The 19,182-nt window shown below is 36.9% G+C and overlaps 1 protein-coding gene across 4 annotated transcripts; it reads right to left on the reverse strand.

The window, feature by feature from the left end:
- Nucleotides 1-33: 33 nt before the first annotated feature.
- On the reverse strand, nucleotides 34-16,746 carry LOC107698641 (neurocalcin-delta B). 4 transcript variants are annotated; one of them, XM_016499700.1, is made up of 4 exons: nucleotides 16,573-16,746; nucleotides 3,503-3,903; nucleotides 1,207-1,312; nucleotides 34-268 (listed from the first exon to the last, which is right to left on the reverse strand). In XM_016499700.1, exons 2-4 carry the CDS (start codon nucleotides 3,878-3,880, stop codon nucleotides 174-176), a joined length of 579 nt encoding a protein of 192 aa, XP_016355186.1. In that variant the 5' UTR covers nucleotides 3,881-3,903; nucleotides 16,573-16,746; the 3' UTR covers nucleotides 34-173. The 4 variants fall into 4 exon arrangements, with proteins under 4 accessions (XP_016355186.1, XP_016355185.1, XP_016355187.1 ...); XM_016499699.1 differs by having other exon boundaries at nucleotides 3,503-3,899; nucleotides 16,566-16,746; XM_016499701.1 differs by lacking the exon at nucleotides 16,573-16,746 and adding an exon at nucleotides 15,101-15,382 and having other exon boundaries at nucleotides 3,503-3,899.
- Between the last annotated feature and the right edge of the window lie 2,436 nt (nucleotides 16,747-19,182).

Genomic DNA, 19,182 nt, shown 5'->3' on the forward strand with positions numbered 1-19,182 from the left:
ACTGTTACCTAGTGTGTGTCTGTGGGAAATGAATGGTCGCATGTTTCCATGCGAGATGTTCAGTGGGAAACCCACAGAAACTGAGACCGGGGATGTGGTTTGGAGTCCATGCTCTGCTGATATTCGAAGGAGAGCGAACAGAAAGACTTGTGTAAGAGAGGTTGTGACAGTAGTCACTGTCCCGCACTGCTGGGATCGCACTGCAACAGTCGCACGATGGATGCGTCGTTCTTTGCGCCCTCTACAAACTCTTCAATTGACAGCTTACCTGAGGAACAACACAGGGTCAAAGGTCAAAAATAAGCAGGATTTGGCTGATTAGCTTGGGTCAGTTAGCCATTCGAAAGCATATTTAAAGCAGTTTATTTTTTTGAGCAACAAGTGACATGCAAAAAATCTTTACCAATGCCTGATTTCTGTGAGTCCGCTTAAACTTCAACTTCTATATAAGTACACTTTAGCATACTTTTAATAAGAATACATATTGCAGAAATAATATACTTGTAAATGTAAAGTTTTTGGACACTTAAGTGCATGTTTACAAGTTTAAATTTACATTAAATGCAATGAGTGAACTTTAGAGCGTTTTTACCCACTTATGTAGGACTTAAGTACATCTTTATATGTAATTTCATAATTAATTTTATTATCTTTGAAATATGATACTGCCATATCTGTGTACTGTCGAATGTACTGACAAGCACTTATGATAAACTAAAATATACTTTAATGTTATTTCTACTAAACATGTATGACATGATTTAAAAAAATATATATGTAATTAAACACCTGTAATGTGTAATGTAATTTCATCAACAAATAACATCAAATGTAATTATATTGAATAACACACTACAGTTAAAATGATAATCAAGTGCTTCACATCTGCTTTTAGTATGTTAGTCAACGCATCAAAATAAGTGTACTTCTTTAAACACAACAAAAGATTATTAAAACAATGGTTTTAAATGCACTTTAAAGTAAAACACTTATTTGACAGTGTTACGAAATGCATTTCTTAAAAGTCTACTTAAGTGTGTTTAGAAACACTCATGAAAGTGTCTCTCTTTAAGTGCACTTAAGTGGTCTTTTGTTTCAATGAAATACTTTTTTTTTAAATATACTTTTAAGATTTTAAGTACACTATAAGTGTGCATTCAATACACTTAAGTGCACTTCTTTTTCACAAGTGGATAGAAAGCTCACCATCACGATTTGTGTCCATCTGGCGGAAGATCTTATCCGTGCGTTTCTCAGGTGTGGACTCGTCCTCTGGCATCTTCATCACTGAAGAAACCATCTTATAGATGGCCTGAGGAAGACAACAGCAAAGATAAAATCAACATCAGCTTTAGAAAAGGTATTACCCTACAAAAAATATGGTTAAGTGTAAAATTCTACTCAAACAGAACAAGACAAAATCTGTTTCACAACCTAGTGAGCTTCCTTGTTGTTTACTGCTGCCTACTAAGCTTCCTCACTGTTGCTGTGACCTTGCAAACAAAAATTCAACTCACAATTCATTTCAGTAGTTTGGCTTTAGCATGTCGCTAAGCTAACAACACAGTACTCTAACAAGCATAACTATATTTATAATCAAGTTTTGTCTTCCATGACGGAATCATCTGTCATCTTGGATGATTCTGAACTCGTTGCAATGCATTCTTGGGTTGTTTTATTGGGGAGATGTAATGAAATAATACATGCAGTGCTGCTTTAGAATTTTCCAGCTTTTGGTTTGAGAATTCTGGATTAGAATTTGCTCTCTTTTGGGAGTGCAGCTATGATGCTGTTAAGGTCTAAGTAGACATTAAATCTTATTAGAGAAAATTAGAGGACTCTGGGTATGATTTGGAATTGGAGCTGTCAGTTCATAAATTTCAAAGTAACCATAGTGACTGCTTTTCCCATAGAATGAACTGAAAAGGAAATTACAGCCATTTGCTTGCACTCAGCTGTCAGATCCAGAGAGTGCACTTAGGAAGTCGACTTAGAAAGTCACCAATTGCTCCGACAGTGTGAAATTTACCTAAATACGAGCAAAAAGTAATTACCCACTGCACTCAAATCTCCCTAATTAAGCAAAACATCATGCGTAACTGAAAATTGCAAATTTTTCTGGTCTAAAAAACACGGTAATAAGACACCAGTCAAAAACCAGACATTTCCTAGAGGCAGGTTGATATTACTGATTTGCCATATTATTCACTAATATAGAGATGAAAGAGATCCACACTCGTCCAAATTCATTGCTACATTTATTGCTCAGAGGTCACAAAAATATGTGCAACTGCTAAATACACCTACTGTACCTGAAAAACCAAGCTTGTTTTATTTGTATATTATGTGTATTTGTAAAGTGTATCTTGTAATGCTTTGTTTTTTAAAATAGGGAAATTAGTTTGGCTGTACTGCTCAGACAACTTGCAAAATAGTAAAACCAACATGCCAAAGAATCGTGATAAAACCGTGAATCGTGATTTTCCTTAAAAAACAAAAAAATCATAATAGGATATTTTTGCCATATTGCCCACCCCTAATAACGGCAATAAACACTAATAGATCTCCCCTTACAAAAATGACCAAAGAGTTTCTATATTTTTCCTATTTAAAACTTGACTCTTCTGTAGTTACGTCGTGTACTAAGACCGACGGAAAATGAAAAGTTGTGATTTTCTAGGCCGATATGGCTAGGAACTATACTCTCATTCCGGCGTAATAATCAAGGAACTTTGCTGCCGTACCATGGGTGCAGCAGTGCAATGATATTACGCAGCGCCTGAAAATAGTCCCCAGCTAGGTAACTTCCAATAAGCCTATTTATAAGAGTATAGTTCCTAGACATATCGGCCTAGAAAATCACAACTTTTAATTTTCCGTCGGTCTTGGTACACGATGTAACTACAGAAGAGTCAAGTTTTAAATAGGAAAAATATAGAAACTCTTTGGTCATTTTTGAGCGAGATGCTAACGGTCTAATCAGATTCAATGATCTATGCTAAGCTACAGCTAAAAGTGCTACCGCCAGACCCGGAGATCTGAATCCTGAATGGATTCGAAAACGGTAAAACTCAACTGTTTAACTCCAGGGGAGTTGGAAAATGAGCCTATTTTCAACAATAGTGGAGTGTTCCTTTAATCCTTGTGCAAAAACACATAAAATAGCATTTAACCTCAACATTTACTTCTCCTTACAGATTCTGAAGCAAAGCATACTGGGAACTAGAAATCTGTAACTCATTCAGTTTGAGTTCTGCTTAATATTATCAGCTATTGAGCTCACATTACTTTTTCTATTAAGTGCAATGAACTATATTTGAGTGAAATGAACTGAAGTTTGACTGTTAGGTTTAGCATCGTCATTTTCTATGAAAATGAATGACTTTGCTTTTTTTGTAAACTTTTCTCAATGTAAAAGTACCTTATCATGGAGGAAACAGGATGTCTAACTTTGTCAGGAGACATCTGTAATGCTTCAACCGAGAGAATCACACTCACACACCTGTACGATCTCCAGCATCTCCGCCTTGCTTATGTATCCGTTGCCGTCCAGATCGTACATACTGAAGGCCCACTTCAGCTTCTGGTCCAAACGGCCGCGTGACGTGACGCTCAGGGCGATAATAAACTCTCTGAAATCTATTGTTCCGTCTCCATTGGCGTCGAAGGTTCGGAAGACGTGCTCCGCAAACTTTGACGCGTCTCCATAGGGGAAGAAGTTGCCGTAGATCTTCTTGAATTCCTCCATGCTGAGCGCGCCGCTGGGACAGTCCCGCAGGAAGCCCTTGTACCACTCCTGGATCTCATGCTCAGTGAAGTCTGTGTTTTCCAACAGGTCCTGTATCACCTCGGGACGGAGCTTGCTGTTCTGCTTTCCCATGCTGATGGTGTGGCTTCAACTAGAGGTGAAGGAGAAGAAGAGAAGAACTGTTATTTTAAGTTCTAGCGGTAAGGAACTCTTAAGTAAATAATACACTAATTCTATCTCACCGTTAGCAAATATGAAATAGGTTGGGGTTCACACATTTAATGCAAGATCAAAAACTGAATTCATAGGAAATAAACAACCTGTTCACTTTTTAAAATAATGGTTCCAAAAAGTTTTTTTTTTTTTTTGCAAAAATTAATTTGAGTTTACCAAAGAAGCTTTTGGTGAACAGAAATAACCTTTGTGTCAAAAACATTTTTAATAGTCTCAAGAACAATTTTGCAAAAGTGAAGTGAAGTGACATGTGGCCAAGTATGGTTAGTTATGGTTACTCGGAATTAGTGCTCTGCATTTAACCCATCCAAAGTGCACACACACAGCAGTGAACACACACACACCGTGAACACACACCCAGAGCAGTGGGCAGCCATTTATGCTGCGGCGCCCGCGGAGCAGTTGGGGGTTCGGTGCCTTGCTCAAGGGCACCTCAGTCGTGGTATTGAAGAGAGCGCTGTACATTCACTCCCCCCACCTACAATCCCTGCCGGTACGAGACTCAAACCCGCAACCTTTGGGTTACGAGTCCGACTCTCTAACCATTAGGCCACGACTTCCCAAAAGCAAGTCCATGTCTAGAAATCACACTTTTAAAATGAGTCCGGTTTTTAAAAGAAAAATGGGTGTTGAGGTGCTGAAATGAAATAAGAACTATCTTGATTTTTAGTTTTAGCTTATTATACTTGTTTTGTCTTATTTTTAATTGGCTTGCCGAGGCCCCCCCAGTGGGCTCCGGGTCCCTGGTTTAGGACCACTGTAAATAGGAAAGAAAATGGCAAAAGAGATCTCTTTAATATCTAAATAGTTTCTCCTAGACATCAGTGAAATGAAATGGAAAGCAAATGGACACTTTTTCCTCACATCTCCACTTCCTCAGATTTTTTTATCATGATCTCAAGATCTCAACATTCAGACTCAGAAGAGATTTCAGCAATCTTTACTGTGCTCAGATTTGCCATGATACCAAAGTCTGACATTAAAAGTCAGAGATCAATAAATGTTTCTCATCAAATATTTCTAAGATCAATGACCTGATCTGATTCTATCCACATACAATTTATAGCTCTATACACTGTAAAAATAAATAAATAAAATAGTGAAACAAACAATATAGGAGTGCATTTTACAAGAAAATAACTATTTCAGTTTTTCAACATTTCTTCTTCAGAATTTCATGTGTAATTCAGTGTGCCATTTCTTTGTAATTATTTGTAAAATTTACTAGCATTTTCTGAGTGAAAACAGTCTCAAAGTAAATCTGTCACTTTATAGCAACACTTTTCACATCTATTCCTCCTAAGGATTTTTTGGAGACAAAGATAGCATTTTCTGTTAAGTCTCGTGAGCTCTGCAGTAAACATACGCAATGCCTAAACCTTGACGGGACGAGTCCCTCGCTGTGAACGTACTATTATGTATGCAAAGCACACATATCTGCCACACATCTAAAATTTCTCTTCCTTTTCCCATCTGTCAACTGAACTTTCCATTGGTAGACCACAGTGATGCTCTCATCTGCTGCAGTGTGTGTGTGTGTGTGTGTGTGTGTGTGTGTGTGTGCAGCTGCACCCGAATCATTTCCTGGTGCAAATCTCTCATAAAACCCCACGTGCGTGCAGTCCTACACACATATGATCTTGAGAGCATATATTAGCGTAATTCTATAAAATGGGTGTTTTTTCATGGTTGGTTTTAATACAGCAAGGAGAAGCTGGAAAAAAAAACCTCAATGACGTAAAAAAAAGAAAAGAAAGAAAAACGATTAAAATAAAGTTGGATTTTTTTGTAGTTGTGTTCAGAACAGTGTCTATATTAACATATAAAAATTGCATTATTCATAATAAAAGTCATTTTTATATGCGAGACACAAATGTTGTGTACAATGACTCTTTATTCTCATCCCTGTCCACTGAGATGAGAGTGATGGGGGACAAAAAATAAGATTGGGGAGATGGAGAAACTGAACCTCCTCTTGTAAACAGGAAGCAGTCCATCAGTTTGCCTTTCACTGCTCCTCACGTAGCGCATGTGTCCATCCAGCTCCACGCTATATATAGTGTGTTTATTTATGTCTTCTTTAACAAAATGATGTGAAAAGAGTCAAATTCTAACAAAGAGAAAAATAGTCAAATATTTAAAAAACCGTTCAGTTTCTGTTGTCTTTGCCACATCTGTTTCTCTCTCACTTACAGTATGTGCATGTAGGAAACCATCAGTCATAAATGGTGAAACCAAATTGATGGGGAAATTAATTAAGCAAATGAATGAATGTCAACCAACTGCTTTTGAAGATACTAATCATACCAGTCAGTAAGTGCTCTTTCCACTTTAGGAAAGTTATGTAAGAAAATATGTAAATGTAACTAAAAATAACAACATTAGCTTGATATTTATTTAGTTTGGCCACTTACATGATTAAAATCTGGCCCCTTACTTGATTAAATTAAAATTGCTGTTTAAATGTTAAATGTGGGGTCAGTAAAGATTTTTTTAATTTTTTATTCAGCAAAGAAGTATTTACTAGATCAAAAGTAACAATAAAGACATTTATAATGCCTTATAATGTCTTATTTATAAAATAATTTTTATTTCAAATAAATGCTGTTCTTTTGAACTTTTTATACCTAAAAATGTATCAAAAAATATTTACACAATAATATTAATATTAACAATAATATTAGTATTTATATTAACAATAACAATAATATTAACAATAATATTAGTATTAATATTAACAATAACAATAATATGAATATTAACACAATAATGTTAAGCAGCACAACTGTTATCAACATTGATAATAATCAGAAATGTTTCTTGAGAGCAAATCATCATATCAGAATGATTTCTGGAGGATCATGTGACACTGAAGACTGGAGTAATTATGCTGAAAATTCAGCTTTGTTCACAGCAATAAATTACATTTTACTATATATTCACATAGAAAACAGTTATTTTTAAATCATTTAAATTATAATAATATTGCACAATATTACTGTTTTATAGAATTTTTGGTCAAATAAATACACCCTTGCTGTACATAATAGACTTCTTTCAAAAAAGTAGTGTACAGTAGTATATGTTTTAATAAAACTTTAAATATTGAATTATGTGGCCATAGGAACCTAGAAGAAAACTGTATTGCTCAGATATTGCTTTGTCAATGCTAGTTCAATAGTCAATGCTATTTTTCTAATTAATGTTTTTATTTAATTGATATATCAACTTTGTCAAAGATGTTTCTCTACAATGCCCTCTGTGTTTACCATCTATTTTTTTTCTGTGTAAACATGGATGCCCCATTAGACAATTTATTTTGAACATCTAGAAGTGTTCTCTGAAAAAATGCTGTATCCTCATCTGAACGGAAAAGCCCCTGCTGGCCACTGTATCCCCTCTCTACAAACCAGCGCCTTCACACACACACACACACACACACACACACACACACACACACACTCCACCCGTCCAGTCTGAGTACCAAAGCATAACAGGCCAATTTGTCCACAGCAGACTTTCTGGCCGCCCCTGTGGATGAATGTATGGATAAAAGCATTGTGATCAATCAGAGTTTAATTGCTTAATGGATATGTGCCATTTGTATTACGTTCCATCTGTTGTCATGGTAACAGACAGTCTAATCCCACTGTTAGTGAAGCACAAAACAGTTGCATTTGAAGCGACTTTGTATAAAAATGTGCCATTATTCAACAATGGGATAAATCAAACGATAGGATGTTTCTTTTAGAAGAATGGAAGAAAATTATTTTCTGAAGTCACCACAATGCTAGGGTTAAAGTTCAGGGGTCTGTTCCAATCCCTCAGAGACGTGTCTCTTGGTCTGTTACCCCCAGCCTTTTGATCGTCAGTGGCATCACTTCTGATCCCTCCTCAGGACAGGCCGTGTTCTTGGGACCCTGAGCTTAGCCTGTATTTATAAAGCAGAGCCGCCGCTGGTGTTCTTGGACTCTTATTTCCAGGGTCAACAGCTCAAAGATCTCTATCTCTAATTAACCCTAAGACTCTTAGAGCCTCCAATCGCCCCGCAGAGACGTCATGCTTACATAACACCCGCTCCACAGACACAGGTGGACACTGATGTCCCGAGGATCACACCCACCAAACAATCTGCTTTCATCAGCACAGCTATGTTTAGGCACCGTTCAGAGAAAAATACCTTTCAAACAAGAATATCAAACAAGATGAGACTGGTTCAAAATAACTAAAGTTGAACTATATATACAGTATGTATAGTGTTTTTTGTACTAAACCGGGTAACTAAATTAAATACATTTAAAAAATTGATATTTGAAATAAAGCTGAAATAAAATAATAAAAATTAGATTAAAAAAAATAAACTGGCAACTAACAGAAATTAAATAAATTTCAGATGAAGTACTAAAATTACTAAAAGTAGAACAAATGTAAGCTAAATAGAACTAAAAAACCTAACACTACATGAGAAAAGCACATAACAAAATTACGTAAACTAAAATTAAAAGGAAAACTAAAAATAAAAGCTATTGAAAATATTAATAAATACCGTGGAACTAATACTAAAAGAATACTGTTTACCAATGGGATAAAAAAAAAACTATTTAATGATATACTAGCTGAAAATATGACATAATACACTATGCAGTAGTTCAAAGGATGTTTAGCTATTTACTGGACAAGACAAAAAAAACCCTAATTATTATTATTATTTTTTTTTTGAGCACTGAATGAATGAATGAATAAATAAATAAACAAACATAAATAAACAAACAAACAAACAAACAACCAACTAACTAAACAAACAAACAAATAAATGATGTTTAAAGGATTATGTTTACAGGATGTTTAGTTATTTTACTGGACAAGACCAAAAAAACCCTAATTATTTATTTATTTACTGTATGAATGAATTAATGAATAAATGAATGAATAAATAAATAAATAAATAAATAAATGATGTTTAAAGGATTATGTTCACAGGACGTTTAGTTATTTTAGTGGACAAGAAAAAAAACCCTGATTCTTTCTTTCTTTGGTCATTGCATAAATAAATATTTTATTACACAAGACAAGAAGTAAACAAGTTAGAAGTTAAGAAAATCCTTATAAAATTATTCATGAGGAGCAAACAAACAAACAGAAAAAAATGGATCAAATGTTGCAAGCTGAAATCAAACTCTGTCAATCAATCTCCCAGATGAGCATCAGAGCTCAGCTATTTTCATTCTCATCTCTGATGCATCAGCAGATAAAACGTAGAACATGCATTGCCTTATAAATGAAACGAATGACTTGAGACTTACTTGTGTTGACAGCCTTACGAAAGCACGAGCCATCGAAATGATAGAAATGAATATTCTCACGAGTGGTCATACAAATGATGGAACAAGACACAGGAAGGTGCGTGTCATGTGATACAAAGGTTGATATCTCCATTTCCTCCACCCTTCAAAACCACAGAGGCTAAATAAAACCACAAGCTCCGAAACTGAAGTATGACTGTGGAAAATGTCAATGCTGCATTCATCTTTGTGAGGGGGCTACGAAATGAAAAGCTCATCAAGTACTCTCATAGTTTCCTTGTTCTTTCCCAAGCTCGCCAAAATAAACATACAGTAAGTGTTAACTGCAAGAAAGAACAGCATTTCTGTGTATGAGTTATCATGGGCACATCTAGTGACATTAGTCAATGCGGAAATTTCCTTCACATCAACAGTCATCTATAGTGCTGCATTTACATTGCTTTGTTCAATAAGTGTACTGTATGCTAAAATTACAGTCATGGGGAAAAATCAAGTGAGCTTTAGCAGACTGTAGGCTGATCGCTAGAATGAATCAGGATCAATGATTCATGTTTAGTTATGAATTTCATGTATCGCACACATAGCTATTAACTGTATGCCAGCCCTTGCAAGACTGTTGGTTTCTGTGGCTCATTGCTGGCACCTGCTCACCTCAATCTACATTTGACATCTGTGCTATGCCAACACCAAATTCATGCCACATCAATTTATGTCTCATTTATAAACATTTAGTTTAGGTCTCAACTGTGTTTCCACATGTTAGGAAATATGATTTCACAGGTTTTAAAATGTAAACTTAAGAATAACGTTGGAAATAATGAAATAATAACATGAAATAATAATTAATAAATAAAATAAATGATTAAAACAAATTTAGCTTTTGATCTTGATTTAAGGGTTTATATATTTTTACTGGAAAGCACAACAAAAATGCTGATTAAAGGGATAGTTCACCCAAAAATGAAAATTCTGTCATTAATTACTCACCCTCGTGTTGTTCCAAACCCGTAAGACCTTCGTTCATCTTCGCAACACAATTTAAGATATTTTTGATGAAATCTGAGGGCTCTCTGACCCTCCCATAGACAGCAAGGTAACTACCACGTTCAAGGTCCAGAAAAGTACCAAGATGATCGACAAAGTAGTCCGTGTGACATCAGTGGTTCAACTGTAAAGTTACGAAGCTACGAGAATACTTTTTTGCGCAAAGAAAACAAAAATAACGACTTTATTCCACATTTTCATCTCTACGAACTACGTCTCTGGTAGTTACCTTGCTGTCTATGGGAGGGTCAGAGAGCTCTCAGATTTCATCAAAAATATCTTAAATGGCGTTGCGAAGATGAACGAAGGTCTTACGGGTTTGGAACAACACGAGGGTGAGTAATTAATGACAGAATTTTCATTTTTGGGTGAACTAACCCTTTAAGAAAATAATGAATTATGAATTTTTGCAGCGCTCAATTTGCAGTAGTTCAATTTAAACAGTTAAAAAAATACTGTATACACATAATCCCTCATAATGTGTTTCAAATACATTATTGTTCACATAAGATTCACATTGGGCCTCTATGAGCTATAATGCAGTCACACCTAGGGTTGGAAATTAATAAGAGCTTAGGGCAGAAATGCCACCGAAACAAATAGAAGTGCCTCCACAATTCAAGAAATGGGGCAAAAAAAAATGCTCCTGCATGAGTTTTTGTTTTTTTATATTTACAGTATAACATCTGATATATCACCTATTTCATATAACAGTTCCTAAACAAAAAAGTTAATAAGTTATTTATATTTTAGGCACAATATTTTCAATATTATCTGTTTTTGCTCTATGTCTCCAACAAAAATAGTTTAAAACAAAGCCAGAGCTAAATCAAGCAACACAGTGCTCTCATTATTCCAATTGAATGTATTGATTGATTAAAAGTGCGATCACATTTCAGCAAAATTTGTGGGCAAAAAAAAAGCCCATTGTCAATTATCTATAGTCGATTGATGTATGCAGCACAGAAGTCACTTTCAACCCAAGCAGCTTTCTGGTGGTCAACACAGTGAATTCGTGTGAACAACATGAACCTGCTGTGAAATCTGCATGGGGAAATTCCTATTGAAATGACTGGATTTTGCCCCTGAAAATTCACCGAACACCAGTAAATATGACCATGCCACAAGAATTTCACACATTCAAACTCATTTTATGGTAACACTTTAGCATAGGGACCAATTCTCACTATGAACTAGCTGATTATTAGCATGCATATTACTAGCACATTGGCCGTTTATTAATACTTAAAAAGCACATATTTTGCATGACCATATTTGAAATCCCTAATCCTACCCAATACCTAAACTTAACGACTAATTACTAAACAGTAATTAGGAGTTTGAGGCAAAAGTCGTAATAGTTCATTAATAGTGAGAATTGTACCATAAAATAAAGTGTGGCCCATTTTATAAGGTTGGAGAATTTTAATTTTAATTTTATTGTTTGTTTTTTTTTATAAAGGGAAAAATGCCCTAGGGGCCAGTTCAAGAATTTCAATCTCATTTAGCAAGATCTGCTCATAAGTGATACAGTCAATAAATATTAATATTGATATATGTCACACTTTAGTTCGGGGACCATTTCTCACTATCTAAGTATTAACTTTGACTTTTGCGTCAATAAACTCCTAATTTGCTGCTTATTAATAGTTAGTAAGGTAGTTGTTAGGTTTAGGTGTTGGGTTGATTAAGGGATCTTATGGTGCGTTCAAGTCATGTCGGATAGATCGTATTTACGAGTTGAACGCACATGAACGCCACCACAAAGTCGTTATTATGAGTGGGAAACTCGAAATTTTCTTTAAGCCCCGAGTTTCCGAGTTGGGGGCGTGTCAATGAGAAACATGGCGGAATCGATGGATGCAACGTCTGTAGTTGACGGTAAATTTTTGTTTAAATTGATAGTTTAGTTGTCCTATAAACTTAAATTGGTCATGTTCTTGTTACGCAGCTAGTTAATGAAATCCAAGTAAAAAAATGCTATCATTTTTGCACCTATAGGTGAAAAATCTTTTGATTTGCCATGTTGCATGTTTTAAATATATTAAAAACGCAAAACACACCTGATGCGAGCTCTTTGCTCTTCATTTTCTATTAGCAGAGTTAACAGACCCTGTTGTATTTTCTTGTAATTTATTAAAAGAAGGTACACCGCCATCTTGTGCCGACTAAACTGACTTGAACGCACCTGACGTCGTAATTACGACTTGTCAACTCGTAAGTACGAACGTCCCAGGAGGACTTGAACGCAGCATAAAATATGGTCATGCAGAATAAAGCATTAATATGTGCTTTGTAAGAACTAATAAACAGCCAATATGCTAATATGCATGCAACTAGTTAATAGTGTGAATTGGTCCCTAAACTGAAGTGTTACTCTGAAATCTGCTTGCAAGAGTCCTACACTGACTGCACAGAACACACAATTCATCAAAAACTTTCCTTTAACTAACACGTTGTTTAATTTCCTTTCGCTAACTAGCTAACAAGTCTGCTTTCCCTCACAATCTCTCTCTGTGTCTTTGTACCTGCAGGATTAACTCAAGGTTCTGCAGGGCTAATCTGAAGCAGTAGAGTATAAATATAGACTCATGTCTGTTATGTAAGGGCCACTAAATATCTTATACCAGGTCTTGGCGATAAAGAATACAGCAGGTATACTGTACATACTCCAATGCGTAAAACACAACAATGTGCTTTTGTAAGTCAAAATCACAAATGTTTTGAGACATTCATCTGCAACCTCAAGAACACCCAATAGTAAACAGATGAAATAAAATATGCATTATAAAACGAACCCTTAATAATTAAAAGACTAGACGTTTTTAAAATAAGCTGGAATTTTGCATGGATGCAGAAAGATTGTGATTGTTAAGTGAGGTTTTACAGGCCTCGGCTAAAATGGTGTCCTTCTCTCTCGTGTGACCTCTGCTAAGATCTTGATCTAAGATCTAAGATCATTTAGTGAAGATGCCTTCACTAAATGGTTTCAAAACACTGTCAAACTAAAGTGTGGAATTTTAAACAAGAGAAACATGTTGGATTAACATTTGTGCAAGTATAAGCAGCCGAAAGCTAGAGGAAAATGACCTTCTAAATGTTTCGCTTGTATGAGAAAAATTCAGTGAATGTACTTGAAAGTAGTTATAAATATCACACACTCAGCTGACAGTGCTGAGGTCGTTAAAGGTCCATATTTCCTGTCTGAAAAAACCCCCAGCAACGCTATATTAATACCCAGACTTTTGACATAAAGCATTTTTGTCTAGTTCAAATATAAACATTCAGCCATCAATCTAAAAGTGCTAACTGCTTGTAAACTATCCTTGCTTGACCTCGACACAATCCTCCATCCTTCTGTGAGAACGGCACCAAACGCCATCGCCAGCCACGCTCGACAATTTCTGCACATGCTCTTAGTCTAAATATTTGCAAAGCCCCTATTTTTGGAAACATTTTTTACGTAACGTTTACAGTTTGAAATCACGGGCAATTGCAGCAATAGTGATGGGAGACTTCACATGATGATCGCAAACAGGAAATGCCTTTACATTACAGCCTCAATGCACACAAATTGAATGTAGAGGAACTCGAGTGTGAAATCACTATCACTTGACTCATTACAAAGTGCCATTACCGTACGTGCTTGAGCTGAACATTACAGTAATAACTCTACCCTCAGCCTCATTAAAAATACACACAATCCTCACAAGAGTCAATCCAAACACCGCCACATTCACATGCTCCATCATGCTCCACTGAGATCCAGAAGCACTCAGGATCTAATGAAGCATTTTATAAGTGAGACAAGTCACAGTATATGCTTTTACCACCTTTATACTAAGGCTGAAACGCAGAGAAAGTGGACACTTCATATTTACACGCTTATGAGGTTCACTATTAAACAGAAGACATTAATGGACAGCATTGGTCATAATACTCTGGTCCCAAACCAAACATTACATATGTAAATCTCTGCAACCAGTCTACATGATAGACTTCGACATCTAATACACTGTCCTTTTATTTTTGTATTTTTTGTCAAAATAAAGATATAAGATGGTGGTATAACGTCACGTCAGATTTCCATACCCTGTTGAAAAAACCAGCATATGCTGGTTAGGTATGTTTTGACGCTGGGATGCTGGTTTAAACTGGTCCTTTGCTGGTTTAAGCTGGTCCTTTGCTGGTTTATGCTGGTCCTTTTGCTGGTTTATGCTGGTCATGTGCTGGCAAAGGACCAGCTTAAACCAGCATCAAAACATACCTAACCAGCATATGCTGGTTTTTTCAACAGGGTAATATGTCAAATAATATGTTGTTGGGTTGTCAACATCAAGATATAATAATAATATACAATAAAAGAATAAATTTTTTATGAGATAGATAGATCCTTTAACATCCATGGAACATTTCCATTCCATTTCCAGATTCTTTATAGTGGAAAAAGATTCTTTAGACGATTTAAAATGTTTTTCACATGAAAAAAATGATTCTTTCTGTTCCCTGAAGGGTTCTTTGAAAGCTTCTTTTCCAAAAAAATTCTTCAATGTAATTGCTATGAAAACCCCTTTTTGGAGCCTTTATTTTTAACAGCGTACCCTCTGATATGTCATTTCAACTACACACAGACTGTTTGAATTGAATAGATTTATGAAGCGTTTTTCATTATGCATTTTGTTCCAAGGCAGCTTTACAAAGAAAAGTGCCCTACAAACCAAATACAGCCAAAGGTGACAGTAGCAAGAAAAACATTCATCTTCTGACTCACCTTGATGTAAATGATGCACTTCAGTTTCACTTGTTGGACCTAGTGATGTCGCCAGCTTTCTTTCCTCCTTTCTTCCCTCTCTATACCAGCTCTGTATGTCGGCAGCTCTTCACAGGAAGTTTTCTGAACAGACACTCCCCTCTCCCTTTCTACATTCTCTCTTAATTTCTCTCCCTCTCTCTGGGGCTTTACTAAACTCTCCCACAAAGCCGAGCATCTGTTTCCACATCCCCACAGACCGTCACATTTTTCCAAGCGCCCACTTGCTTCTTCTCAAAAACCCTCTCGGAGAATTATGTGTGCTTTCGGAACAGCCTGTCAGATCTGAAACATTGCAGTGTAACCTACATGCATGCCACAACAATGCAAAAGGTGAAAAAAAGAGCGTCTCAACAACTTCCTGCAACCTGAGATGTTTTGTTAAGTGTTCTGAAAACAAGTTTGCCACTTAACCTGAGTTCCCAGTGATACTTCAACTGACTTTATCTGATTCCTCTTCTATTTTTCAGTGTACTAGTGACCAACCACTCAATAATGAGAATTAAGTCATTTAGAGCAAAAGGCTTATTTCCCATTTCACACAAATTCATGTGAATTTAAAACAATAGAGTTGTTATAACTGCAGTGTGACTTCGCATATGCATTAAAATGTTCGCACAGACATTGTCTGATTTTTTAAGGCGTTTTAAATTAGAATTGATCAGCTTATGTTAATTAGATGGATTGTTTGCACTTACTGAAGTGAACTCAAGCAAAAGGCTGAAGGGTAATTTAAAAATCTGAAGAAGACTTATGTTGTTCATGGACATTATCTGTCGACTACACTATGATTTTTTTTTTCAAAGTTCTAAAGATTAAGATTATTAGAGTATGTTTTACAAAACAAATGCTATTTCACACTTGAAAATTGCATGAAAATTCAATGTTTTTTGTGTGTATGTGTCTAAGCTATCTCGAATTCTGATGTAAAAAAAATTGTGGTATATTCTACTGTCTACATGGCACTTTAAAGTGCATGTAATGCAGCTCAGATGATCTGGTTTTGTTCATGTGATCAGACTCTGTGTTTCTCTTGTGAAATCAGGTAGTGTCCCTCCTATAAGCCTTATGTTCCAGGATTTATCCAAAGCCAAATGGTCTGAAATCCACTCAGGTCAGTAGCCTTCCGGCACTCTGTCAGTTCCAGGTTTCTCAGTGTATAAAGGAGAGATTGGAGTAAAACCAAACCTTCACTCTCCACACAGAGCTGTCCTCATTCTAAGAGTTCAGATTGTTGCATCCTGTTCACGTTCAAGCAACAGCTTGCTTCCTTTCATCCAAACCTCACAAGATACCCAAAAATCTCAGCTGTCTGTTTTCAATTTCTCGTCCTCTGACAGTGCATCAGTGCATGGCCAGCATATACCAGCTGAGATTTTACCTGCAAGAAAAACAGCAAAGCATGCACAAAAAAGATAGAACTCACCTCAGGTGGTTGTTCTGGTGCTGTGCCGTGAGACTTTAGATGGCCATAACCCGGGGAGCTCGGCAGGGAAGAGGCGTTGTGTGGCCTCAGTGCTGATATGCAGCCACAGGTATCAGGAACAAGCTTTGATGCAACCAGCAGCTCCAATGAAAAACTCCACAAGACTCACCCGCAGCTTAGTTCAGAGCACCAAACTGCCTCCCACAGTGACGTCAAAGCTGCTGGTCACATGACCTGCCTGAAAAGCCTATGAGAGCCACCATTGCCCTGGCAACAAGAACTCGGCATTGACTCCTGCTGTCACTCCTTGATTACTTCTTAAAGTCATAAAATACAACTATTATATTAATTATATAAATAAATTATAATATATTATAGAAATAAAAGTCATATGAAGGAACCAAAAGAATATATGAATTTTTGATTGAGAGGCACACTTAAAAATTTTCAATATATACACATGCATATGAAGAATTACAGAGCTGTTCCATGCAGAAACACATGCACTTGTTGCATTTATGATGTTTTGTGTGTGTTTTGGTTTCAGGAAAATATGCACTTTTTGTTCTGCAAGGTCTTTGTTGTCATGATCACATTGTGATGCACAGGACAGGAGGAGAATGTTAGCGTTAAGAGTAGACATTCCTCACATTGGAGGCCATGCTTTACATAAGCAGATTAAAGGGAAGTCAAAGCCTCCTCTCATTAGCCTTAATGTACAGACACTTTTTAAGGCTACATGCCGAGTCAATCATCTGCAGGGCTGCAGTCTGCACGGGTACTAGAATTACACCCCGAATGCATTATAACAAAATATGGGTGTGCATGCAAAATACAGCCGATAGCATCTCACGCAGACATTCGCAGTGTGATTTGCATTTGCAATCTGTGAAACATAATATGTCATAATACTTGCATAACCAGCGCTGTATTTTCATGTGCATGATCATGTCCTGGTGCTGATATCTGGAAGAGCATTGTATTGCTCAGAGGTTGTTCTTTCATAGCTCAGGAGACTTAATAATTGAGTTCTGTTATGTTTCATTTAAGTATCAGCTTTGATTGATGGCAGATGTTTGAAATTATGAAGAATATGATGAGAAATAGTTGAGATCATATTGAAATTTTTGCATGACAGTCTTTGTCAAGTCTGGCACAGTTTGAGACATTGTTGAGATCTATGTTGAAAATCTAGGAGAAAGGACAGGGTCTTTTTCTCAGCAGAAAAATCTGAGAAGCAGGAGACTTAATGAAAGGTCTCCATTTGATCTCCACTGCATCTCTTTGCTGTCGAAGAGAAACAACTGAGAAACTAAAAAGATCAGATTTTTGTTTTTCTATCAGTTCGAATTACTTTTTGGAATTTGACGAGACATGTATGACTTCATAATAAGCTCTTTGACTATTGAATGCAGATTCGGTGTCAAGACAAACTTGAGCCTCATTTGAGACCTTGTTGAGATCTGTTATGAAACTCTAGAGGAGACAATTGTTAGCAAACAGAAGAGGACAACACCGGTAAGTACAGTTCAACAGCGTTTCTTAAATGAGGCTTCAGAAGAGGAGAAAGTGATGATCACAGGTATGGATATTCTTGGAGAGATCAGAGCATAAACTTAATAATAATCTTAATAATCACACTGGTGTCTTTGCAGGTGGTGATGGACCTGGAGAGCTGAGCAGACGACTGAAGATGAATAGGTAAGTAGATCAGGTAAGGAGCCAGGGAGGTTGATGCACACGTGTGAACAACAAGACCAGACACTGAGGAAGGGTTGTGATGGTGGCTTTATACCGGGCTTGATTGGTGTTGACAGGTGGAGTGCATCAGTATTCGGGTGATTGTGAACGAGTGGGAGGAGCTGAAGGATCTGGTGTTGCCGTTGACTCCGTGACAGTACCCCCTCCTCCACGGGCGGCTCCAGAAGCCCGCAAGATGAGGAGATGAGGACGGTCATGGCCCCGGGGTGCTGGATGATCAGGATGATGAGTGTGGAACTCTGTCAATAACTCAGGATCGAGGATGTCATCATGTGCTACCCATGATCTCTCCTCGTGGCTGAATCCCTCCCAGTCGACCAGATATTCCAAGCGGCTGCCTCGTCACCGGGAGTCCAGGATGGTGTTGACTCTGTAGATGTTTTATTCCTCAGCGATCTCTGGAGGAGGAGGAGGCACATCAGGCTTGCCAGATACTGTGGAAGGAGAGACCAAAGAGTTAGAAAACGGCTAGAGGAGTGAGACATGGAAGGTAGGTGCAATGTGGTAGTGAGAGGGTAAGTCTAGTTGGTAAGTTTCATCATTAATCTGCCTCCTGATGGCAAAAGGACAAATGTAGTGGGGACTCAGCTTGCAACTAGGCAGCCGGAGACAGATATCCCTGGTGGAAAGCCAGACCTTTTGACCCGGATAGCACGGGGGAGCGTTGGAATGGTGAGCATCGGCCTGGCTTTTATGTCATGTGCTGACATTTTATTCAATTCAATTCAAGTCAATTCAAGTTTATTTGTATAGCGCTTTTCACGATACAAATCGTTGCAAAGCAACTTTACAGCAAATTAAGTTTCTACAATATTTAGTGGTAGCTTATCAGTGGTGACTGTCAGTTAATGTACAT

Source organism: Sinocyclocheilus anshuiensis, unplaced genomic scaffold, assembly GCF_001515605.1.
Source record: "Sinocyclocheilus anshuiensis isolate Anshui unplaced genomic scaffold, SAMN03320099.WGS_v1.1 scaffold150, whole genome shotgun sequence".
In the NCBI taxonomy this organism is placed as follows: Eukaryota; Metazoa; Chordata; class Actinopteri; order Cypriniformes; family Cyprinidae; genus Sinocyclocheilus; species Sinocyclocheilus anshuiensis.

What these genes read in the sequence shown, in the direction of transcription:
- LOC107698641 (XM_016499700.1), bottom strand. Translation starts at nt 3,880, where the DNA reads ATGGGAAAGCAGAACAGCAAGCTCCGTCCCGAGGTGATACAGGACCTG. An exon ending in AGATGCTGGAGATCGTACAG is followed by an intron (nt 1,313 to 3,502) that starts GTGTGTGAGTGT and finishes TGTCTTCCTCAG; the next exon opens with GCCATCTATAAGATGGTTTC. An exon ending in GATGGACACAAATCGTGATG is followed by an intron (nt 269 to 1,206) that starts GTGAGCTTTCTA and finishes GTTGTTCCTCAG; the next exon opens with GTAAGCTGTCAATTGAAGAG.